The 27,389-nt window shown below is 43.1% G+C and overlaps 1 protein-coding gene across 2 annotated transcripts in view; it reads right to left on the bottom strand.

Annotated features, from left to right (window-relative positions):
- Positions 1–27,389, bottom strand: part of NEGR1 (neuronal growth regulator 1) — a 505,555-nt gene that overhangs the window by 97,304 nt on the left and 380,862 nt on the right. For both annotated transcript variants that reach the window (XM_040407404.1, XM_040407405.1), the window contains exons 5-6: positions 16,834–16,954; positions 15,294–15,445 (exon numbers count right to left, since the gene is read on the bottom strand). In XM_040407404.1, coding sequence (XP_040263338.1) covers positions 15,294–15,445; positions 16,834–16,954 — 273 coding nt within the window. The remainder of the gene's footprint in view (positions 1–15,293; positions 15,446–16,833; positions 16,955–27,389) is intronic.

Below are 27,389 nucleotides of genomic sequence, written 5' to 3'. Positions count from 1 at the left end.
TTAGTAGTTTAAACTATTAATAAGCTTGGCTGCCAAGTTGCTAGAGTCGAAAATTTGCATGTTCAAAAAGCAAATTAGACTCGGCAAGGAAAGGCAAAAACACAATAGCAATTTTACCCCTTTTGATTAGTGTCATTTCCTTCGACCAATCATGGTCAATTGTCAACTTTGCCTTTATGCCATGACAGCTGCAAGATGCCAAGGAACAAATTATTTGGGGTGAGGAGGTGTTTTTTTTACTTAATAGATACTGAAACAATTGGCAACAAAAAAGGATTCCAAAAACACCTGCTCATCGCATGTGGTGTGTTCTTCTCTGGTGAAGGTCACAGTGATCAGAAAGGTTTGGTTATTCCTCACTAATATCATATGAGAAGCCTTTCACATCAGTGGTCTCCAACCAGTCTCCAGTGGTTGTCCAGTATATCCTTGAGCATGGTAATGAGTTGACTTGACCTTTTATTTTCCTAGAGTGGGATATTTTGGCCATCTTGGTCCTCATCAAGGAATGGAAACACATAATATGAGTGCTCTTAACCCATTTATGATATGGATCTTTTGGGATGTGAAGGTGCAGAATTTTTTTTAGTTATTTTTTTATCTCAACATTTTTTCATCAATGTAGTTCTGTGAGGGCTTGTTTGTTTCAGGACAGATTGTATTTTTTATTGGCATTATTTCAGAGGACATATAACTTAATGATGAGGACCTGCACCTATCAGACAATGGGCGCACATCCTAGCAATATGCCCCCAATGTCTGAGATGGGATACTCCTTTAAATATCTCCTGACATCATCAAGAGGTGAAGGGTCAAAAGTGAGCCATTTGTATAATCTAAACACAGTTCGCTGACTCACCTTTGACCTTTACTCATGATGATGTCACGAGTGGCTGTTTTTGTGTTTTCTATGCATGATAAAGGCCAAGGTGGCCAAAACATTTTTAAGTAAAAGGATTAACTGTTGTGGACATTGGTTCCATCTCTTTTCTTAAGCACTAGTTCACATGTTGACGGGTTGAGTACTACTCTTTTAAGAGATGCACCCCAGTACTATAGAGCTGTATGGATGCTACCACTGGGGACCCTATGGGGATACTATTGATCCAGATATGCTGCATACCGTTCTTCTTGAGGTCACACTCAATCCTGGGAGCCTAAAATGCCCCAAATTCCCACATGAGGAAACCATTATGATAAGTAAAAAACGATCATTAGAGTGTCCTATGGCAGATTTTGGGTCAAACTGTTGACATAACGGCCCACCAACAATGGCGCCCATTGACGGAGTATGAATAGGAAAATGGAAGAGGAAGTACAATTCACTTGGGAAGTAGGACAAGAGACATAGGACAATGGTAGACCAAAATAATCATAAGCTTCTCAAGAGTTGTACTCACTTGCTACTGAAGGTGGTTGTGAGTGGAGCTCTACTAAAATGTTTGCTATGGAGCCCCATAGTTACTTGTTGTCCCCTTACTCTGAGTATAAATTCATATGAATTTTCTTCCCAGTCAACAAAAAAGTGTAACTTATTAATAACTTTGCATTTACATCTGATTTTATTGATGATTTTGGAATTTTTTGGCTGCTGTAAACCCAATAAATAGTGCTAAATAGACAATAGGACAGTATAGTTCTCTACAATACTGTGGAGTTTATAAAAAAAAAAATTGAGATTCAGTAAGTTATGCGTCTGGGAATAAAGCAGAAAAACAAAATGACACCACATTGATCAAAATGGCGCACACAGAATAATATATCTGGAGGAACTCTCTGGACACTTTTCTCTTTTTTTCTCTTTCGAGTGGCGTCCATTTGCACCAATATTTGGCTCTTACATGTGATGCATTTTGCTGCACGTTGTAACTGTGTCGCTTTTTCTCAACCCTGTCGGAACTGAAAAAGTCTAAATTACACAGTAAATTGGTAAGACGCTAAAAAGCTGGTACAAGGCCATTACATCAGCTTTTGGAATAATTCAGCCAGAATTCGGGCACATTTAGCCTATAAAAGCACCGCCATCGTGTATACCCCATGGTGTACACATACCACACAGGCTGAGAACTTTAGGTATAGAAATACAATATGGCGGCACATGAAGAGCCTTCTGCTCTAGACTGTGGAGCTGGAGCTGTAGGAGCGGGCGCAAATTTAGATTTTCTGGGATCCCAATGACAGTTACGTCTGTGAGTCTCTGTTGCATCGCTACGCTCTGCCTGTAGCACTGCTAAGCTCCACCCCCACTGCCCGACCCCACCACACCGCTAAGCCCCCATCAGCTCCACCCCCACTGCCCGGCCCCATCACACCGCTAAGCCCCCATCAGCTCCACCCCCACTGCCCGGCCCCATCACACCGCTAAGCCCCCATCAGCTCCACCCCCACTGCCCGGCCCCACCACACCGCTAAGCCCCCATCAGCTCCACCCCCACTGCCCAGCCCCATCACACCGCTAAGCCCCCATCAGCTCCACCACCACTGCCCGGCCCCATCACACCACTAAGCCCCCATCAGCTCCACCCCCACTGCCCGGCCCTATCAGACCGCTAAGCCCCCATCAGCTCCACCCCCACTTCCCGGCCCCATCACACCGCTAAGCCCCCATCAGCTCCACCCCCACTGCCCGGCCCCATCACACCGCTAAGCCCCCATTAGCTCCACCCCCACTGCCCGGCCCCATCACACCGCTAAGCCCCCATCAGCTCCACCCCCACTGCCCGGCCCCATCACACCGCTAAGCCCCCATCACAGCTTAGTAGTGCATCCTGGGCACTCCTGCTACTGCTTTACAGCTGGGAAGGGCCCTCCTTCCCTCTGGGCTGCACAGGCGGTATGTTCACTCCTTTAGTAGTTTTTCAGCTTGCGGGCAGCGGGTGCCTCCCTTCCTGATATCTGGGGCCCCAAGCACTCGCTTGGTTTACGTGGTGGGAATGTCTATCCATGTGTAGCTACACAGTACTACAATTATGGATGACATTTTCTAGGAGAGAACATGGCGCCCCAGATGTGCCATGTACATAAATCCTAATGAAAATAATAGGGGGGGGGGGGGGGGGCGAGAAAACCCCTTGAAAAATCTGGCGGTGTATTCTAGTTGGATCTTATTTTTTTTTTAGATTTGATCTTTATTTTTATTTTATTTTTTTACTTTGTTTTGCTGAAGTCAGGTCTTTTTCATATTTCTTACATCTTTCACTTGCTCTTTTTATTTGCTGAACTTCAATAAAAACAGCAAAAGAAGAAAAAAAAAAAACTTCACCCAGGCGGCAGCTTCTAATGCTCCCGGCATCAATGCTCGCACTTCCTGATTCTGAAATATTTGAATTCCTAAGGACTTCACCTAAAAAGGCTTCAGATATCCCTTGATGTGAATACAACAAATATATACTAAGCGCGCCCCCCCTCCCCACTCCTTTCGTCTTCTCGGGCTGTTAGCGGTATCATTTCAAATTAGGCCACGCTGATTATTTATATAAACAAAGGAAAACTGCCTGCTTCACGCCGCCGCCGAGAAGAACGATCTGGTATTAATTCTTCATTTTCCATTTGCTAATTAATTATTTGTCCAGGCGGAAAAAAAAACAACAATGTCTCAAAGCGAAAAAGATGTAATAATGATTTGCTCATTTTCTGAAATCTCTTTCATTTGTATCTTTGATTTATTCAGCAATATTTTTGTTGACCTTTTCATCTACATATCGTAAACATTAACAAGTGGTTTGGAATAAGTGATGCGCCAACTGAAAGTGGGGTCAGCCAGGCTGAAACGTGTCATGTGTTGGGTCTTCGAAGTAGAGAGTGTAATTAACACCTTGGCTACAACAAATCGGCATGTTTGATACCCAGACCCAAACCCGGACTTCTTCACAGAAGTTCGGGTTTGGGTTAGGTATTGTGTAGATTTTATTATTTTCCCTTATAACATGGTTATAAGGGAAAATAATAGCATTATTAATACAGAATGCATAGTAAAATAGGGCTGGAGGGGTTAAAAAATAAAAAATATAATTAAACTCACCTCATCCACTTGTTTGTGCAGCCCGGCTCGTCTTCTTTCTTCTTCTTTGATGACCTGGGAGGAAAAGGACCTTTCGTGACGTCACTGCGCTCATCACATGGTCCGTCACGTGGTCCGTCACATGGTCCATCACATAGTCCGTCGCCATGGTGATGGACCATGTGATGAGCGCAGTGACGTCGCCAAAGGTCCTTTTCCTCCCAGGTCATCAAAGAAGAAGAAAGAAGACAAGCCGGGCTGCGCAAACAAGTGGATGAGGTGAGTTAAATTTTTTTATTTATTTTTTAACCCCTCCATCCCTAATTTACTTAGCATTCTGTATTAATAATGCTATTATTTTCCCTTATGACAATGTTATAAGGGAAAATAAGAAAGATCGGGTCCCCATCCCGATCGTCTCCTAGCAACCATGCGTGAAAATCGCCCTTGCTTGCGGATGCTTTCTATTTTCACGCAGCCCCATTCACTTCTATGGGACCTGTGTTGTGTGAAAAAACGCACAATATAGAGCTTACGGTGATTTTCACGCAACGCACATGTGATGCGTGAAAATTACCGCTCATGTGCACAGCTCCATAGAAATGAATGGGTCCGGATTTAGTGCGGGTGCAATGCGTTCGCCTCACGTATTGCACCCGGGTGGAAAACTCGCCCATGTGAAAGGGGCCTAACTTTACAGACCGAGGTCAGGGCAAGCAGCGTTTGTGCAATTCGAGGTCAGGGTGGGCAGCTCAGAATCAGTATGGAGATCAGGCAGAGGTCTGGTTAGGCAGTGAAGGGTCAACTCCAGGAAACATGCAGAAGTCAGTATACAGGCAGATGAATGTACAAACAGCACACCTTAGCAGGGCACCGGCGAACTAGAACCTATTGCTCAGGCACCCTCCCATTTAAGAATGGTAAGGAGCTTGCAAGTGAGCCTTACGAGCAGTTAGAGGCACTGCAAGAAAGGAGGATGCAAACATACGTTTTCTTCACTTGTGGTGCATTCTTTGTATTCATGATATTTTTTTGAACATGGTAGCATGCTCTAGCAATGTTTTTTTGGCTAATTTTCTGCCATTGTTGTGTTTTTTTGCCCCTGCTTTAAAAAACATGTATCAAGGTGTGTATGAAATGCATAAGAAATGCGTGTCCCATTTTTTTTTTAAAACTGGTGTTTTTTATGTGTTTTTGACTGAAAAAAGCACACAAAAATGATATGTGAATGACGCCAAAGTGCGATTTCAGGGTCCATCAGCATCTGGCATACAGTAGCCGTCATGGCTTCATTACAAATTCATTGCAAATGAAAGTCATAATGCCAGTAGGAGCAGAGGCCAATATCACCAGTTAAAAAAAAAATTAAAATAGATGACACGATCCCTTTAGGAATGAACTCCCTTTAAAAAAGGACCTGTTTGCTCTCCTGAAATATTCTTCTCAGTAAATACGTGAACTCCCTGTGAAACAGCAATCCTGGAGCATGTTTTTTTAACAGATCTCTACACTGGATGTTCCTCAATTATTCCTCCTGGGATTGGATGACTACATTGACTACTGGGTCTTACCATTCCCTTTGTCAAAGAGGTGCATCTGTGCACAGTCTGCTACTGCCAGCGCTGAATGGACATTTTCAGACGGTGCAGGGACACACCCTGGATGGGCAGCACTGTTGGCCGCTTCTAGTAGGAATAATAGAGGAGCGAAATAAGAATAGATGCTCCAGAATTGTTATTACAGGGGGAATGCAAGTAGTTCCTTGACCAGATGTGTCAGGAGAGGGGACAGGGGCTCTTTAAGTAAAATATTATATTATCTTATCCTTTCTTTGTGTCTCTACTAAACGTTGTAATGTCTGCGCGTCAGATCCAAGGTCCGCCGGATCCGAGCAGAAGAAAACCAAGGATGTTCCTAGAATAAAAGCCAAGGACAGCTGTTTTCCTCAAGTGGCCACCGATGTTTTCCATATTCCGATGGCAGCGGCCTCCGATGTGAGCTCTTATATATGCAAAATACATGCACCGGCAGAAATTACAGCGAGGCAGCTAATGAAGAGAGACAGTTGGCGGCGGAAAGATTATGCAAATGGAGACGAGGACTTCATGCCTGAACATACTTGAGGTAGAGTGTGTGTGCGTGCACACGTGTGTGAATGTGCGTGTGTGTACGTGTATGTGCGTGTATGTATGTGTGTGTGTGTATGTATGTGTGTGTACGTGTATGTGCGTGTATGTATGTGTGTGATTGTGTGTGTATGAGTGTGTACGTGTATGTGCATGTATGTATGTGTATGTATGTGTATGTATGTGTGTGTGTGTGTATTTGTGTGATTGTGTGTGTGTGTATGTGTGTGTAAGTGTGTGTGTGTGTGTATGTCTGGTGTGTACTTGTGTCTATGTGTGTGTAAGTGTGTGTGTGTGTATGTCTGGTGTGTACTTGTGTCTATGTGTGTGTAAGTGTGTGTGTGTGTATGTCTGGTGTGTACTTGTGTCTATGTGTGTGTGTACGTGTATGTGTAAGGGTCTCCACTAAATGAGTAGAAAAATCAACAAAACTGAAATGAGTGAAAAGCAGAATATAAGAAATAGGCACAGATGTCATCATCCAGACAAATGTAAGAAGGACCTATCTATCTATCTCTTATCTATCTATCTCTTATCTATCTATCTATCTATCTATCTATTATTCTATCTATCTATCTATCTATCTATTATCTATCTATCTATCTATCTATCTATCTATCTATCTATCTATCTAATATCTATCTATCTATCTATCTATCTATCTAATATCTATCTATCTATCTATCTATCTATCTATCTATCTATCTATCTCATATCTATCTATCTATCTATCTATCTATCTATCTATCTGTCTGTCTGTCTAGTCGTCCTTGCTCTGCTCATATCAGGGAAGTCACAAGAAGGTATCGGTTGAATTCTTTATTGGATACTTGGATACATGTTTCGGAGCAGGACATGCTACTTCATCAGATCACCATCTATCTATCTCAGTCACTAGATACATTATATCAGTAGTATATACACCGCTCACCATTGTGAACCCCATTTCTTAATAAATCTGGCTCCCCACAAACCCCGAGCTTGGAATCCATGTGACTCTCTATTTAGGTCTAAGAGAGTCACTGCCTTGGCTGTCCCCTATGACTCTCGTGGCCGCACACATACACCAGCACGTCTCCTGTACATGTGATTGGAGTATCACTCCGGAGAGGACGGATGTTTACAGGGGAGGAGTAAAAAGACTGAAATACTTTACAATGTAACACTTTACAAGGAACACACTGATGTATCTCCTGGCTCTTTACTCAGAAACAGAACTGAACCAGTGTGAATACTTTTGCAACTATTTTTATATGGATCCAGTGCATCAAAAAAAAAATAATAATAATAATAAAAATGAAACAACCTTGTAAATATTATTGATTGAACATCTGCAGTTTGCAGCTCTTATTCAGACTTATGTTTTTACTTGGTTACCAGCCCTGCCTGGACCCATTCTGCAGAATATCAGATGCCATAATGGGAATCTACTGTGCAGATTGGACGCAGTCATCATCTGGACCCGTTTCACAAATTATATGATGTGTAGTCGGATCGTGGGACATTGTCATCTCCTGGGATGACCCCATAACTAAAGGCAAATTTATAGACATCCCACCCCCTTTGCAGCATGGTTTGCAGGACAATCAGTAGAATTTTTGGCAGGTAGATCTGTAAAGCAATATGCTATTGGGATGTTCAGTGTAGCCTGCACCATGACCTCCATAGCCCTTGTGGGGACTCGCTCTGGTAGACAGGATTAGCGGATGCAGTATGGAGGCAACAACAAGTTCTTTGGATCAAACAGCTCAGTGTTTTATTCACACTTTGGGCAAGTGACAAAACAAGCAGTCATATTCAAACAAAAAGTCACCTTGCGGTGTTGGTGGTAATTCACACCATGCAGCAATTCTGTCCTTGCTGATAGCAGCACCAACCTGTTTTCACGCCAAACAGGTAGCGAGCCTTCATCCAGACACAAGACTCCCAGATCCCAACACGGAGACATGGCTTCTGAGCCCAGCTGCCTATTTAAGGACAGCCAGGTGCTGCCAAAACCCAGACCGGCATTTAAAATCCGGTGCGGTATTTGACCTCACCTGGCTGTAAATCAGCGCAGTAGCACATGCAGGGGGGAAAATACCTGTTTTCTCAGACCAAACCTCTCACTATGTCACACCCTCTATCCTGTACTACTTCTGGAAGCCACCAGAGTGGACTACTCTCCCCAATATGACATATCTTACACCTCAGCTGGTGTAGATAGTGAGGGCCTTCCACTTCTCAGAAGACAGCTCTGCATTCTAGAATAAGGGACGTAACCGCGTAACATGGTCAATTATTGGCGTCTCATCTGCATGTAATATGTGCTCCTCCACACTTGACCTTAATCATAAAATGACTGCCATCCGAGTCAATACGTATTAGCTGCAAGGTTAAATGCACTGCGCGCGCTGGGTGGGAGATGTACGACAATGGAAGTTACGTGATGATAATCTCTCTCCGTGCACCCGAGAGTCGATGTACATGGTGTTATAGGAGAGCGGCAGGTGGTGAAGATGACGCTTCCCGCATTATACAGTAGGAGCTGCCGTGATCTTAATGTGGGGAGAACAATTTAATGCGGTACGGCGTGCGTTAAGCTCCTCGACTATTACAGGGGGAGGACGGTATAATGTCTCCATCCATATGGCTCCCACATAGCACTGGTTATAAGAAACGGATAGTCGATTCATAGGATTACTGGAGAGACGCCACCGTGTGAAATTCAATTTACGGGAAAAAGAAGCATAAAAATATAAGACACCAGATGAATATATGATGTTCTACAGGCAAGGAAGGCAAAGGGAACACTTACTGTAAGACACATACTGTACGTGGCAGAGATGAGACTGTCATTTAAAGGGGTTGTCCGGGTTTAGAGCTGAACCCGGACATACCTCCATTTTCACCCAGGCAGCCCCCCTGACTTGAGCATCGGAACAGTTCATGCTCCAATGCTCTCCTTTGCCCTGCGCTAAATTGCGCAGGGCAAAGGCATTTTCAGGAGTTCCGGTGACGAACCGGGGCTCTCCATGGGGACTGCCAGGAAGCCCGGTGACGTCACCGGCACTGATGGGCGGGCTTTAGAGCTGCCCTAGCCAGTAAAACAGCTAGGGCAGCGCTAAAGCACAGCCATCAGAGACGGTGATGTCCCCGAACACACTGCCGGGTGGAAGCTTCTGCCCGGCAATGTGTTGTTGTAAACAAAAGAGACCGTGCCCTACACGATTTAACGCAGGGCAAGGGAGCGCATCGGAGCATGAGATACTCCGATGCCAACATCAGGGGGGCTGCCTGGGTGAAGTTATGGGTATGTCCAGGTTCAGCTCTGAACCCGGACAACCCCTTTAAAGGGGAATTCCCTGTGTGATATATAGTGTTGAGGGAACTGAAGCACCGGAAGCAAAATTCGATCCAAAGTTTAGGAAAAATTCAATTTGTCGCAAATCCGAATTTCCTTGCGCTTCATGGTAACGAATCAATTTTGTGCTAAAATAGTGGCTAAAAAATAAATAAAATAAATAATGCTCAATTCATCCACTTGATCGTGAAGAGGTCCACTCCCGCACAACTTGACCACGCTGGCCACGCACGGTGACGTCATCAGTGATAACTAGTGTTGAGCGAATCGAAGTTAACGAAGTGGACTTCAATGTGAATTTCAGGAAAAACTCGTTTCGCAGCGAAGCCGAACTTCCTCGTGCTTTGTGGTAACTAATCGATTTTGCCTGAAATGTTAGTAAAAAAATTTAAAAAATCATACTTGCGTCATCCATTTGAGCATGAAGAGGCTGCCGTGGTGACCTATTCCATCTCCATGCTGGACGACGTGATGATGTCATCACACGCTGCGTGATATTTCGCGCTGGATGGATGAGGTAAGTATGATAAAAAAATTTTTTTTTAATGAACAACAATTAAAATGCTTTAATAGGGCCAGAGGGCCCCCCTTGCCAGTGGTGCTGTATAATTCCCTTTATAAGAGGAGCAGCACAGCAGGAGAGGTAAGTTTGTTTATTTTATAGTCTTATCTGAGGTCTGATATGGGGTTCTGAAGGGTCTGATTGGGGGTCTGATTAGGGGTCTGATAAGGGGCCTGAAGGGTCTGATAAGGGGCCTAAACGGTCTGATTGGGGGTCTGAAGGATAAGATTGGGGGTCTAAAGGGTTGGATTGGGGGTCTAAAGGGTCTGATTGGGTGTCTGAAGAGTCTGATTAGGGGTCTGAAGGGTCTGATTAGGAGCCTAAAGGGTCTGATTGGGGGTCTGAAGGGTCTGATTGGGGGTCTAAAGGGTCTGAATGGGGGTATAAAGTGTCTGATTGGGGGTGTGATTGGGGTCTGATTAAGGGTTTGAAGGGTCTGATTGGGGGTCTGAAGGGTCTGACTGGGGGTCTAGAGAAGTCTAGAGGTCTAATGGGGGTCTGATTGCGGGTCTGGAGGTCTAATGGGGGTCCGATTGGGAGTCTGGAGGTCGAATGACGGTCCGATTGAGGGTCTAAAGGTCTAATGGGGGTATGAATGGGTGTCTGGAAGTCTAATGGGGGTCTGATTGGGGGTCTAGAGGTCTAATAGGGGTCAGATATGGGGGTTTGGAGGTCAAATGGAGGTCTGGAGGTCTGGTCTGAGGTCTAATGTGGGTCTGGAGGGCTAATGAGGGTCTTATATGGGGCTCTGGAGGTCTAATGGGGGTCTTATCTGAGGTCTGATATTGGGTTGGGGTCTGACATTGAGGTCTAATGGGAGTCTGACAGAGGTCTAAAGGGGGTCTGGTCTAAGATAGGGGGGTCTCATCTGGGGTTTGATATGGGGATCTGATCTGAAAGGTGAGGGGGTATTTTTTTGTACTGGCGCACTATCTGTGTGGTACCAGTATTTTCATTGGGGGGGCAGAATGTGGTGTTGAAAAGGTGAGGAGGAGGATGGAAAAGTAGGAAAGTAAGATGTCTGTTTGTTTCTGTAGAGACGAGGCGCGGCTGAAAGAAGTCACCATGGCGGTCTGGTCTGAAGGAGAAGAAGAGGAAAGAGAACATCTACATCAGAGAAGAGAAGTCACTGGATGTAAGAGGTACATATGTGGTGCTGTATGACCCTGTATGTTCTGTAGCGCTGTATGTGATGTTTTCCAAGTATGTCTTTAAAGGGGTTGTCCGCTTTTTTTAAATTTTTTGTATGAGCGCTGCCTTCTCTGCTATGTTTACCTGATCATTACTGCAAACCCTACGGCGAGCAGGTGAACCGAGCAGAGAAAGCAGCTCTCATATGAGCGCTGCCCTTTCTTCAAACAGCTGATCTTCCGACACGCCTGCCGGTCAGGTTGTCAGTAGTAAAAGGAGGTCAACCTCAGGCACCAGAAAGGCTAGGTGCACCCCTGCCCCTTGCCATAAAGCACTGAGGGAAGGTGGTGGTGGGGGGCCCAAGCTGAACTCCTGCACCAGGGCCCCTGATTGTGGTGTTCATAATGTTACTGAGCTCTGGTGTGAATACTGGGGCAGAGTAATGATGCCATATCATACAAAGGCTGTAGGCTGCTGTGCCGTTCCATCCATAGGGACCTAAGATATAGTGCCTGATGGTGAGAAGTGGTCCCGCAAGGGATAGTAGCGTATATCACAAATAAAAATATAAAAATCGTACAAAAGTTTCAAAACTTTCTCAAAAGAGCGCCCTGGATCTTAATTTTTTTTTTTGTGCTCCACATCTTACTAATGAAGACAACACATTAAGGGGTTGTCAGAATTAAAGAGCACCAGCTGGCAGGATCAACCCTATTCAACCCAGCGCACTTCCTGATAGGGTGCACCCTACTGATTAAAATGATACCTGTCTTGTGAAATTTTTGTTTCTATTCTTTATGCAAATTTGGGTTTCAACGCAAGAGGGGTGGAGCCAAGCCCATTGGTGCACCTCATCTTTCCAGTGCGGGCCACGCCCCTTCAGCGCACTAAAGCCCTCATTTGCATAAAGATTAAAAGTCTTTTTTTTTTCCCCAGGAATGCCTCAACCGATTTTCACAAGACAGGTATCAATTCAATCAGCAGGTTCAACCCTGGTCTACTGGGGTGGTTCCTGCTGACAGGTGCTCTTACAGTGACCTCAAAGGTTAGCTGATTTTTACGGGTCTGGATAATCTAGGGGCCACACCATTCAAATGAACAGACCACCAGTCAATATAAGATCCCGCCGAGTCCGCCAAATTTTAGAACTGCGCTCTTATGGAGTGGCGCGGGGCAGCACCACCCTGTGATAGAAACCGGTGGCTCCTCCTTTCGAGAACTCACTGAAGACCCCGGTGCCAATCCACCGCGAACAGAAGGAATTTTACTGTACTATTGTCAGGGGGCCATTGCAGCCATACATAAAATCTCTGTATAGGTCAAGGCACCAGACACTGCAGGGATCGCTCTCCCAGCAGTGACGGGGTTAATGACGGATGATAATTCCTCATCAGAAAATTAGGAAAGGATTTGAGCTTTTTTTCCCCTGAGCAGACTCTCAATATCATACATAAAAGTCACAGTTTAAAGGCTAATTCCATGAATGGAGATTAGTTGAAATAGCAATTAGTATGCAAGACTGATAGGAAAGACAAACATAGAGAGCGGCGCGCGCGCTCCATCCATCAAGGATTATTTGCATGTGTAAATGTCACAATATCACCTCGCCGCGACCTTACTGGCGGTCTGCGTGTCCGGGTATTAGGGGAAGGGTCTGGCACGTGGCATGGACCGAAGCTTAAGATGCAGGATTTCTAGTCCCAATGGGCTGGTAATTCACTGGGTGCAAAGTTTGGCTATGGAATCCGACATTAGCGCTCATGCCCCCTAGTGGCCATAGGGCTCATGCACATGAATTTTTGGTCCGCATCCGATCATCCACATTTTTTTTGCAGGTTGGATGCGGGCCCATTCACTTCAATGGGGCCCGCAAAAGATGTGGACAGCACACTGTCCGCATCCGCGAAAATATAGAAAGTGTCTAGTGTTGAGCGAATAGAAGTCTTTCAGGATAAATCTGAAAAGCCGTAAAGCCGAATTTCCTTGTGCTTCGTGGTAACAAATCGATTTTAATCTGAAATAGTGTAAAAAATAAAAAAAATCATACTTACTTGACCCATTTGCTCGCGACGTGCCAGCCGCCTCTATCTTGCTTGAAGACCTCGTCCCGAATCCCGTGCGCGGTGACGTATGACATCACCATACCGGCTGACGTGATGACGTCATCTCGGGCTGTGCAAGATTTCGCGCCAGATCTTCAATCAAGATGGCGGAGTTCGACCCGTCGCAAGCAAATGGATCAGGTAAGTATGACTTTCTAAAAAAAATATTTACACCGTGTTATGTACATCAGATGCCGCGATCATGTATGAATGGGGTACAATGGCGGGGGAACGGCGCAATCACCGCTCCCTGTCATTGCACCGGCTGCTTACAAAGAAATGCGCTTCGTGATGAAGTAATTTGTCACAAAGCGAATTTTTTTGTAAAATTGGGTGAAGCAGCTAAATCGAATTTTCCAATACTTCGCTCATCTCTAAACATGTCCTATTCTTGTCCAGTTTACGGACAAGAATAGGACTGTTCTATTATGGGCCGGACGATCCGTTCCAGAAAATTCGGAATGCACACCGACACGTATCTGTGTTTTACGGATCCGTAATTTGGAAACTGCAAAACAGGGAATGGTCGTGTGCATGAGCCGTTACTCTCCGCGCTTTTGATGGGTTGAAACATATAGCGCAGTAGACCAGCCTTCATGCGCCTTGTTGGCATCACTGTTGCTTCAGGTAGATGCGGGAGCAATATAAGACAAGCCCGTTTTACCACTACTCATATCCGGTACGACCTCCCATTTGCAGACTATAGTCAATTCCATTTGCAGACTCTCATTAACTGCATGCATTTTGCAGATTACAGGCTGCCGTAGTCTGGATTCCATTTGCAGATCATAAGCTGCCATAGACAAAAATTCCATTTGCAGATTACAGACTGGACTAGAACAGATTCAGTTTCATTTGCAGACTACAGTCTGTCATAATCTCATTCCATTTGCAGACTACAGACTGGACTAGAACAGATTCAGTTTCATTTGCAGACTACAGACTGTCATAATCTCATTCCATTTGCAGATTACAGACTGGACTAGAACAGATTCAGTTTCATTTGCAGACTACAGTCTGTCATAATCTCATTCCATTTGCAGATTACAGACTGGACTAGAACAGATTCAGTTTCATTTGCAGACTACAGACTGTCATAATCTCATTCCATTTGCAGATTACAGACTGGACTAGAACAGATTCAGTTTCATTTGCAGACTACAGACTGTCATAATCTCATTCCATTTGCAGATTACAGACTGGACTAGAACAGATTCAGTTTCATTTGCAGACTACAGACTGTCATAATTTCATTCCATTTGCAGACTACAGACTGGACTAGAACAGATTCAGTTTCATTTGCAGACTACAGACTGTCATAATCTCATTCCATTTGCAGATTACAGACTGGACTAGAACAGATTCAGTTTCATTTGCAGACTACAGTCTGTCATAATCTCATTCCATTTGCAGATTACAGACTGGACTAGAACAGCTTCAGTTTCATTTGCAGACTACAGACTGTCATAATCTCATTCCATTTGCAGATTACAGACTGGACTAGAACAGATTCAGTTTCATTTGCAGACTACAGACTGTCATAATCTCATTCCAATTTGCAGATTATAGGTGGCCGTACTCTGCTTCCACTTTGCAGGTTGTAGGACGCCATATTCATATGGGACTGAGCGGCTCCTTGGCCATGTGAGCGACGAAGGTGACATCACTGGTCTAGGAAGAAAATGCTGCGTTCAACAGATCCCGGGGGCCTCTTAAAGCAGCTGATCGGAGGGAGGGGGTGTGGACCCCCCCCCCTTCCCGATCTGATATTGAGGAGGAGGATAGGTCATCAATATAAAAATCTTTGACAACCACATCAGGGAAAGGGCTGTATGCAGCAAGGCAGGGTGGTGCGGCACAGCATGTCAGGAATGGTGCGGCACAGCATGCAGCAACCTTTTTACAAATATGAATTGAGAAAATTTGGTAATTTTAGAAAACCACCGACCACCCAGCTGGTAGATCTCCTGCTCCCTCTCTATAGGAGCGCTCCGCAGCCCCCGCACTGACGGTATTATACATGACTTACGGTTCAGGGGCAGGCTGGCGTTACTCGTTCCCAGCTTGTTTATGGCTACACATGTGTAATTGCCGAAGTGCTCTTCTGTGACATTAGAAACGTGGAGGATGGATCGGGTGTTGTAATTCTTGATGAGGATGCCTCTCTGTCCATTTGCGAGCCTAGAAAAATGGAAAGCACCAATATGACAAGTAGCACAGATGGAGCAGCCTCCGATAAAGCATCTGGATCGGAAGAATAACCGTTCATTCATTATTTATATATTAATTTACGGTATGTATTTTTGCTGCTGAGTCAGCACCGTGTCTCCCACACATTATACTTTTGAGTTACAAGGATCCATAATATGGCAGCCATAGTAATCTCAACCATCCAAGACCCATCCAATTTATAATGACAGAGATATTCTCTACAAGAAGACTCTCTGTAAGAGAAGGACCATACAGCGATACCTACAGTACTGTGTATGGCCTCAAGGCCTCGTGCACACAGGAGAGTACTGTCCGCATAGTCATGGGCCTGATGTGTGCATGAGCCCTTGAAACATCAAAAAAACTCCAGTTGTACAATAACAGCTGAACACTGAACAGGGCGTTATCCTAGATTTACAAATTAAGTTGAACAACTTTGTAAATACAACATATTACATATATAACACTGATCGTGAGTTACATCCTGTATTATACTCCAGAGCTGCACTCACTATTCTGCTGGTGCAGTCACTGTGTACATGCATTACTTATCCTGTACTGATCCTGAGTTACATCCTGTATTATACTCCAGAGCTGCACTCATTATTCTGCTGGTGCAGTCACTGTGTACATACATACATTACTTATCCTGTACTTATCCTGAGTTACATCCTGTATTATACTCCAGAGCTGCACTCACTATTCTGCTGGTGCAGTCACTGTGTACATACATTACATTACTTATCCTGTACTGATCCTGAGTTACATCCTGTATTATACTCCAGAGCTGCACTCACTATTCTGCTGGTGGAATCACTTTGTACATACATTATATTATTATTCCTGTACTGATCCTGAGTTACATCCTGTATTATACTCCAGAGCTGCATTCACTATTCTGCTGGTGGAGTCACTGTACATACATTACATTACTTATCCTGTACTGATCCTGAGTTACATCCTGTATTATACTCCATAGCTGCACTCACTATTCTGCTGGTGCAGTCACTGTGTACATACATTACATTACTTATCCTGTACTGATCCTGAGTTACATCCTGTATTATACTCCAGAGCTGCACTCACTATTCTACTGGCAAAGTCACTGTGTACATTACATTATATGACTTATCCTACTTTCTTCCAAAAACAGTGCCACCCCTGTCCCCAGGTTGTGTGTGGTATTATGGTTAGCCCCATTCACTTCAATGGAGATGAGCTCTAATAGCAGACATAACCCATGGACAGGTGTGGTGCTGTTTTTAGAAGAAAGCAGCCATATTTTTGGAATCCTGGACAACCCCTTTAATCTACAAACAGGAAATTTTCCGGAATGTAATATAAACATTAGCTCTTACTTCTTATCTCCTTTGTACCACTCGAATGACGGAGTCGGGACGGATGCCGTTTCACATCTGATTAGTCCTGTTTTACCAAGGGAAACCCCGGAGGGTGTTATTTCAAGAATGGTTGGTGCAACTGAAACAAAGAAACAAAACTTCAATGTTAAAGAGAAAGTTCAGCGCTACATATGGACAACATAAGACCCTCTACACCAGGGATGCTCAACCTGCGGCCCTCCAGCTGTTGTAAAACTACAACTCCCATCATGCCCTGCTGTAGGCTGATAGCTGTAGACTGTCCGGGCATGCTGGGAGCTGTAGTTTTGCAACAGCTGGCGGGCCACAGGTTGGGCATCCCTGCTCTACACATTGTATGGACCAATGTCATATTCCTTATGGTCCAGGAATGTCAGCAGCAGTTTACTGCTATAATCAATGCCCACAGGTCTAGACTTGGGGCGGCCCGACGTCTGATCCTGTCTGATCACAACCATCATACAATATTTCAACTATTACAAGTCTCCTCCCTTGACTGGAATTCATCTGATTCACGATGATTGCCCCAACAGCGGGGTTACCAACCAGAATATATTTTTTCGTTTCTGGGCAACTTATCCCAAAATCGCTGACAGCCAACATTTTTACGGAAAAATTAAGAAAAGTTTAAGGAACGATGACTGTGAGCTGTAAAATTATGATAATTACCACCAAAATAATCTAGCAAAGTACCACCAGCCTCCAAAAAATCACAGACACATCTACAGTATTTTTTTCACGGACACAGGAAAATAGTGGCCTTTTTTTACAGACTGTCCAGAAATTTTGGACAGTTGGCGACCCTGCCCAGCAGCCGTGCAACCAAAATCCGCCGTGTAGTCCTAGTCCTCGTCTGCCACGTACAAATGAAGCAGGCACTACAGGGAGTGCAGAATTATTAGGCAAGTTGTATTTTTGAGGATTAATTTTATTATTGAACAACAACCATGTTCTCAATGAACCCAAAAAACTCATTAATATCAAAGCTGAATATTTTTGGAAGTAGTTTTTAGTTTGTTTTTAGTTTTAGCTATTTTAGGGGGATATCTGTGTGTGCAGGTGACTATTACTGTGCATAATTATTAGGCAACTTAACAAAAAACAAATATATACCCATTTCAATTATTTATTTTTACCAGTGAAACCAATATAACATCTCAACATTCACAAATATACATTTCTGACATTCAAAAACAAAACAAAAACAAATCAGTGACCAATATAGCCACCTTCCTTTGCAAGGACACTCAAAAGCCTGCCATCCATGGATTCTGTCAGTGTTTTGATCTGTTCACCATCAACATTGCGTGCAGCAGCAACCACAGCCTCCCAGACACTGTTCAGAGAGGTGTACTGTTTTCCCTCCTTGTAAATCTCACATTTGATGATGGACCATAGGTTCTCAATGGGGTTCAGATCAGGTGAACAAGGAGGCCATGTCATTAGATTTTCTTCTTTTATACCCTTTCTTGCCAGCCACGCTGTGGAGTACTTGGACGCGTGTGATGGAGCATTGTCCTGCATGAAAATCATGTTTTTCTTGAAGAATGCAGACTTCTTCCTGTACCACTGCTTGAAGAAGGTGTCTTCCAGAAACTGGCAGTAGGACTGGGAGTTGAGCTTGACTCCATCCTCAACCCGAAAAGGCCCCACAAGCTCATCTTTGATGATACCAGCCCAAACCAGTACTCCACCTCCACCTTGCTGGCGTCTGAGTCGGACTGGAGCTCTCTGCCCTTTACCAATCCAGCCACGGGCCCATCCATCTGGCCCATCAAGACTCACTCTCATTTCATCAGTCCATAAAACCTTAGAAAAATCAGTCTTCAGATATTTCTTGGCCCAGTCTTGACGTTTCAGCTTGTGTGTCTTGTTCAGTGGTGGTCGTCTTTCAGCCTTTCTTACCTTGGCCATGTCTCTGAGTATTGCACACCTTGTGCTTTTGGGCACTCCAGTGATGTTGCAGCTCTGAAATATGGCCAAACTGGTGGCAAGTGGCATCTTGGCAGCTGCACGCTTGACTTTTCTCAGTTCATGGGCAGTTATTTTGCGCCTTGGTTTTTCCACACGCTTCTTGCGACCCTGTTGACTATTTTGAATGAAACGCTTGATTGTTCGATGATCACGCTTCAGAAGCTTTGCAATTTTAAGAGTGCTGCATCCCTCTGCAAGATATCTCACTATTTTTGACTTTTCTGAGCCTGTCAAGTCCTTCTTTTGACCCATTTTGGCAAAGGAAAGGAAGTTGCCTAATAATTATGCACACCTGATATAGGGTGTTGATGTCATTAGACCACACCCCTTCTCATTACAGAGATGCACATCACCTAATATGCTTAATTGGTAGTAGGCTTTTGAGCCTATACAGCTTGGAGTAAGACAACATGCATAAAGAGGATGATGTGGTCAAAATACTCATTTGCCTAATAATTCTGCACGCAGTGTATAGGAAACTGTTACTTTGTATCTTCTGACATTATATTAATATACCAATGAAATGCTTTAAAGGGGTTTGTAAGGTCTTCTATATTGATGACCTATCCTCAGGACAGATCAATATCAGACTGGCAGGGGTCCGGGCACCCCCGCCGATCAGCTGTTTGAGGAGGCCGCAGCGCTCACAGCTCCTCACCAAGCAGAGTGCAGTCTTTGGATAGTGCCTGTGTTTGGCATTGTATTGGCATTGTGCAATGAGCCGGACCGTGGTACGGTTAGGCGGACGCCTAAATAATGCAGTGGGTCAGGATATGGATATAGAAGTCTATTGTTTTTGTTCGTGACGCCAATTGCAGAGTGCGCAGGGTACAGTCTCAGGGCCCTTTAAGGTGTTGCAACTCACGTACCAGGTGAGGAATGCCAGAGTGGGGTAATGTCTTTGTGTAGTAGTAGGTATACGGTGTCTCCTACCTTGGTACGGCTGGACTCCTGGATCCTGGCTCACTTGCAATAAAACGAGTGTTGCTAGTAGGAGTAATTGAGGAACTTGGTAGCAATGAATGAGATCCAGACTTGGAATATAATTCAAACTGGTCTTTACTGGAGGCAACATTAATCCACATGAGATACAGCAATAGTCTTGGGTCCCAGCAGGTATTGGTAATATGTGGCAGGGATTACTATCTCTTCTGCTTCTATCATATGCCTGGAGAATATGGCAGGAATCTACAGTATATCTTCTGCTCTGTCTATCCTCTGCTGTGTATGGGACTGAGTAGCTGAGGAGGAATTTGGCTTCTCCGGGTCTCTGGACGTTACTCACAGTTATGCTCACAGGGAATGGTTCTTCCTGGAGTTCTGGAGATGGCTGCTTGCTTGTCAACCAGCTGAGGCTGAAGGCTCAGACTGGGGATGAAGATCTTTGGTCTCAGCCGAGACACGATCCTGGGTTGAGATCCCTAGAACTGGGAGCTCCTACCAGCACAGCCTTCCCCTAGCCGGGGTGGCTGGTACACTAACTCTAACTTCCTTTTCTCCCCATGAGGCAGGATGTGGGAACATTCCACACCTCCTCAAAGAGGGGGGAGCTAAACTGGAATGTACTATTCCAGTCTAGATATGCTAAACTGAACTTAGGCCCTGGTAACACATTGCTGCCACCTGCTGGTGTACATGGAAATTACAGCAAATACATTTAACAAGGGTTTATAATGCACATTTGTGAGGATGTGATGTAAATTACACAGGATGACAATGCAGATACACTTAACAGGTTGTAGCGGGGTAAAAGAGTTTAGTAACATAACTCTGGGATGTTACAATTGTAGCTCAGGTTCATTCACTTGAATGGGACTGAGCAGTGGCTAGGCCATGTGAATCCCCGATCTTTTAAACAGCTGATCGGCGGGAGTGCCGGGAGTCAGACCCACATTGGTCAGGTATTGATGTCCAGAGGAGAGGCCATCAATGTCAAAATCTCAAAAAAAAAAACCTTAAAGATATTTTAAAGATATGTCTGTAATGTCATCGTCATCACGCTCAGCGCAGGTCCTTCGGCAGGCCTTTTTCAATTAAGAGAGGAGAGGACTGCTTCTCCGCGAGCAAGTGGATGAGGTGGATAACTCCAGCCGCCATTTTAGGAAAAATGATTAGTTACCACAAAGTGTGAGGAAATTCAGCTTTGTTTAGAATCAATTTTTTTCTAAAATTCTGACCAAATTCCACTTTTGACGCTTCGCTTCGCTCAACACTAGTTACAATTTTTTCATACTATAGTAATCATTCTTCCCTATTGTTCTTATTTATGGTTACAAATAATGTTTCCATACTATACTCATCATTCTTCCATACTATGGTAATCATACAGCACATCTATACTATACTCATCATTCTTCTACACTATGGTAATCATACAGCACATCTATACTATACTCACCATCCTTCTACACTATGGTCATCATACAGCACATCTATACTATACTCATCATTCTTCTATACTATGGTAATCATACAGCACATCTATACTATACTCATCATTCATCTACACTATGGTCATCATACAGCACATCTATCCTGTACTCACCATCCTTCTACACTATGATCATCAATGGTTTCCCTATTATATTTACCCTGCTATACTATGGTCATCATACAACACATCTATACTATACTTACTCATCACTCTCCTAAACTATGGTCATCATACATCATATTTATACTATAGTCATCCTTCTTCTATATTATGGTAATCATACAGCACATCTATACTATACTTATCATTCTTCTACACTATGGTCATCATACAGCACATCTATACTATACTCATCATTCTTCTATACTATGGTAATCATACAGCACATGCATACTATACTTATCATTCTCCTATACCAGTGATGGCGAACCTATGGCACGGGTGCCAGAGGCGGCACTCAGTGCCCTCTCTGTGGGCACCTGCACCCTGGAAGAAGTCCAAGGTGTAACGCTATGCCTTAGACTTCTTCTGCCATTCATCAGCACAGGGTATGCTATGAATGGCACAGACAGCTCACTGAATGTAGGCAGGCTATTATAGATACATGATAAAGTACATGGAAGATATGTTATATTAGTATTCAGAGTAAATGGCCATGTTGGCACTTCGCGATAAATAAGTGAGTTTTGGGTTGCAGTTTTGGGCACTCGGTCTCTAAAAGGTTCACCATCACTGTCCTATACTATGGTAATCATACCGCACATCTATACAATACTCATCACTCTCCTATACTATGGTCATCATACCACACATCTATAAAATACTCATCATTCTCCTATACAATGCTCGTCTATGGTTACAGGTTTCTATACTGTGGTCACATTAGCAGGAAACCATGAACGTGAATACCGCGCTCCCCACTGATGGGAAATCCCACTTCCATCAATCCTTGGCTGATGGGGGTTGTTGGGTTTAATATCATCACACACTCTGGATACAATTCCTAAATGTCAGGGAAGGACTGAGGCTCTGCTAGGTGCGGTGGCATTCACACAATTACAGAGGGCGTGTGAAATAATCTGCAGGAATAGCTTCTTGTCTTTTAACATTTTAATGAGCTGTGGGACTTTTCTGCATATTAGTTATGTTGCCCTAATTACTCATTATAATTCTAATGTGCATTTTATATTTAATTACAATGCTTATAAAGCCTTGCAATGGACAGTAAATTATTATAACTAGCGAGTGCATAATGAATAGAAGCTGAATTTATTAACTTTTATACCCGACTTCCATAGGAGGAACTTTTCAATTTACCTTTGTTGATTATCCGCATAATATGATTAAACAAACTTTTTTTTAATGTAATTAATTTTGCGTTAGGCTTTATTAAGCCCAGGTAATTCTAACATTTTATAACTGGACCAATAGCAATTTACATTGCAGACTTAAAACTGTTATTCCTGGTGATTATCTCTACTTATAAAACAATTCTGTTGCTACCTGGATGCCATCAGCAAGCAGGTTTTATGTTTTCTTTTTTTGCATTAAAATAGAATGCATTTTGATTATTAATTTTTCCTTGCAGTGAAACTAAGACAAATAGATAAAGATAATAGAAATATATTACAGAGAGTCTGGAATTTATATTTTCTGATTATAGAGCCAATGTTATACCGTCATACCGTTTTAATGAGATAAAAAAATTTGGCAAATTTCCTAGGAAATGCCATCCGTTTCTGATTAGTGGTTTACCATCTTGGACTTCTATGATCTTCAGAATGAAGACAACTCCATTTAAAATCAAGGTGGATCCAGTGTCGATGTGACATCACCAGGAGGAATTGCATCTGGCCATACTTTTCCCCTGCAATGGCCACCAAAGGGAAAATCCTGTATTACCTACTAACCTTTCATTTGCATAAAAGGATAGGCTGGGTCTGCCAGAATGAGAACCAGTCCTCAAGGGCAGGTCTACCTACTGTAGGCACAGCCACAACCTCATGTACAATGGTAACTGGTCCCTGCTACTTCTTCATTCAGCTGATAGGCTACGGTGCCAGGAGTTGGACTTCCACCAATATTCTAAGGATATCAATAATAACCCCTGGAATACCCCTTTAAGGTCTTGTTCACATGAAAACTTATTTTTTTTTAAACAGGGGAGATCTAATTACTATGTATAAATATATCAGGGGTCAGTACAGAGATCTCTCCCATCATCTATTTATCCCCTGGACTGTGACGAGGGGACATCCTCTGCGTCTGGAGGAAAGAAGGTTTGTACACAAACATAGCAGAGGATTCTTTACGGTAAGAGCAGTGAGACTATGGAACTCTCTGCCTGAGGAGGTGGTGATGGTGAGTACAATAAAGGAATCCAAGAGGGGCCTGGATGTATTTCTGGAGCGTAATAATATTACAGGCTATAGCTACTAGATTTCTGGAGAGGTTGTTGATCCAGGGAGTTAATGCTTATGAATATGTGTACAAGTCTGGGTCTCACCTCCTTTTTGGGATTTGTGACCCCTACCATCCCTTGGTTGAACTTGATGGACTTACGTCTTTTTTCAACCGTATTAACTATGTAACTATATAAGAAACATCATTAATTTCAAACATTTTTCATTTAACGCACGTAGGAATATATATATTTTTAATTTAACTTAAATTTGTCATGCTTTTAACTTTTTTGGAACAAAAATGCTACACTGACAGCCTCCTGCATTTAGAAAAACCATAAATACATAAAACACACACAAAAAATCATCACAAAAAAGAAACACCTTGTTTAAAGACTTTAATAAAACATCTACAAATTTTACTTCAGATATTGTGCCACTTTTTGTCCCCATTAAAAAAAAAGTTGCAATTGTAAATCTGTCTTACGCCTACTCGCCTAGCTAACGCTGCCCACTCTTCCACCCACTTTCTGAAATTGGAGAGAACAGCGTAAGGTCACAAAAAGTCACACATTTTTGCTCAGAATGTACAATTTTATTTGACTTCAGAAAGCTAGTGTACAGGATTTCACCAATTTCCCCAGAGCATTTTTCTTAAAAAAAAAAAAAAAATGCTATGTGTGAAACCACCTTAACTGAGTTTTTGAACTTATATGCTCATGTAGTTGTTTACCTCATGAATGTCTTCCCTGGGGTTTTCTTTTTCAGTTTGGACTCTCACTCATGACCCATTTTCACCATGTAAACCAATCCCTCTGGTTTGTTTCCTTCCTGTATGTAGCACTTCCTGTTCCTGTATCCAACCGAACCCAGGATGCACTTCTCCTTCCTCTGCCACAGCTCCAGCACCGCCCAGCTAGTTTATAACTCCTCCCACCCAGCTAGTTACACAGACACTCCCCTATCACTGCCCCGCCCAAGGACATAACATCACATGAAGTAAGAAAACTGCATGGACATGGTCATGTGACTGCAGCCCATTACATAATATAGGAGCAATAAAGCTAAAAGGAATACATTACATAATTACAGCGACCTCCATAAACACTAAAAATAAATAATAGTTTTTTTTAAAGGAGTTTGATGCAAACCAGAGAACCCCTTCAAAGAATGAAATGCTCTCTGTTTCAGGCATCAGCAGAAGCTGCTACATAGATTGCAATGAAAAATCTATAAAAAGGCCTCTGGACTACGAAGTCCCACCAACAGGGTCATACTGGGGTTCCTTGGGCCAACCAAAGAAAATAATTCTTGGGGCCCACCGCCTATATCATCAATAAAGTCTAATAAGTTTTGATTCAAATAAATAGACCCTAGCGGCAATTTATTTTCTCCAAAAGCAACTCCAATTTATTTTTCTGGACCAAGTTTGAGGCCCACTATGGTATCAGAGCCTGGGCCCACCAGAGAATCCTCCCACCAGGCTCCACCACCCAGAACCCCAGCTCCACTTATAGGTACAGCACGTCTTCATTGTATTCTGCCTTTAGTTCTTCTCTATTCTCCAGTCTCTGTACAGATCAAGTTTTACTGTCCACAGAATTGAAGTCTCTGAACTCTGAGAACTACCTGGGGACCTTGGGTATAATGACATTAGAAAAGAGCTGCCCCCACCATTGCTCCTTATTGCATGTCAAGCAAGCACGGACGCCACCTTCTCTGTTTTAATGCCGAAGGGCAGTGTCCTTGTCCTCTGTCACTGTGTGGACAGCGCAGTAATCCATTAGCTTTTCTAAATGGCAAAAAATAATTATATTCTGCAATCAAGTATGATTAAAGCAACGGCCCAGCTCATTTGGAAAACTTTAGTCGGATTATGTTTCCAAATTCTCAGCTGAAAAACAATAAATTAAAGAACAAATGACCTTATAAAAACTGGAGAGGAGGCTAAAGACGGATCTTCTATCTATAAGGACACTGGGAAGCAAATGCTAGGATTCTATCCTATTTCTGCCATGGAAAACACATACCTCAGTTTAATCTGTGATCACACGGCACTCTAAGCGTATGTTCACTAGTGTTGATCGCGAATATTCTAATCGTGAATTTTTATCGCGATTATCGGCACTTCGAGAATTCGTGAAGATGTAGAATATAGTGCTATATCTTTGTAATCGCGAATATTCTAGATTTGTTTTTCATCAGTAACCTCCCTTCTTGCTTGTGGGCCAATGAGAAGGCTGCAATATCTTTGTCAGAGCTTAGCAACATCCCTAGCAACCAATAGGAAAGTTGCCGACCCCTTACTATATAGGAACCTCCCCAGCAGCCATTTTCTGCAGTTTTTTGCAGTTCTGAGAGAGAGAGAGCAGTGACATTGCTGTGCTCTGTGCTTTCATCTGGATCCTTTTCCTTATCCAACTACATTAGATAGTTAGTTAGCTCATATATATAATACAGATAGTTAGTGGGAGATAGTCAGTGTAGGTTAGATAGTGATATAGTGTAGCTCATAGGTTCCAGTGCAGGGTGTTAGGTAGTGTGATAGGGATTACTGTTTCTCTGCTGTCCATACATACCTGCTACAGACACAGTGCTGTGAAGTCACAACAATACTTAGTGCACCAATCAGTAATATCTACTAAGACCTGATAAAATGGGAAGTTGCATGTATTGCGCTAAAAATATGCGCGTCATTAGGGCCGATTTGCGCAATCGCAAAAATATTGACTGGAGATCACGAATTCTAGAATTCGCGAATTCGCGAATTTATTGTGAATAGTATGCGAAAAATTCACGAAATATCACGAAAACAAAAATTGCTTATGCCGCTCATCACTAATGTTCACACAGTTGAATGTGTCTCCATGGTAACAGACTACAAGCAATCACTGTGTTGTCTGAGTGATCCTGTAGTCATACTCCCTTCCATATGTTCCTTACTTCTTGCCAACATATATTTGACTGTATTGTAAGGGTATTTTTAAGTACTGATTGGTTCTGTCCCTTAAATTCTGTTCCCTTTTATTATTACCATTCTGTGCAATGATGCACCTTGTAATCTAGTACCCATCCCCCATTGTGCTGATTAAAACACACTCCTGAGTGATCTCAGAGACATGCCTGGTGCACACTGGAGGAGGGGCTGATGGGAATAACTGTGGTCTGCACTAACAATTAATGGGCACTCCATTGAAGACTTCATTCTAGGTAGGATGTAAGGATTGATTTGCCCTAATTCTTGTACATCCCGGGGTGTCGTTCATGTGCTTCGACATGATGACCGGAGTGTCACCCATGTTGCATGTTGCATATTTAGGCTAGTGATGTTTACTTACTTTTTATTATTCTGTATGTGTATGTTATCATACATTTTTTAATCACTTTAAATATATTTATATTAAATAAATATATTTAATTAATTATATTTATTCACTTAGCCTGTGTAAGTTTATTCATTCTCAAATCTTTCAAATTCATGTTACGTTACATTGATCGGTATCTATCTGTATGCAGATTAAAAAGGGTTGTCCAAGATTTTTATATTGATAGCTTATCCTCAGGATAGGTCATCAGTATCAGAATGGAGGGGGTTTGACTGCCAGGACCTCCGCCTATTAGCTGTTTGAAGATACTGCCTGTCACGATTCTATAGGGATAGTGCAGCCCTAAGATCCACCCACTCCACTATCCCTACCTCATTGCACGGTCCGTCCTAACCGACG

The sequence above is a fragment of the Bufo bufo genome, chromosome 9 (assembly GCF_905171765.1).
Source record: "Bufo bufo chromosome 9, aBufBuf1.1, whole genome shotgun sequence".
Classification (NCBI taxonomy): domain Eukaryota; kingdom Metazoa; phylum Chordata; class Amphibia; order Anura; family Bufonidae; genus Bufo; species Bufo bufo.
This window is presented reverse-complemented; position numbering and strand designations above follow the sequence as displayed.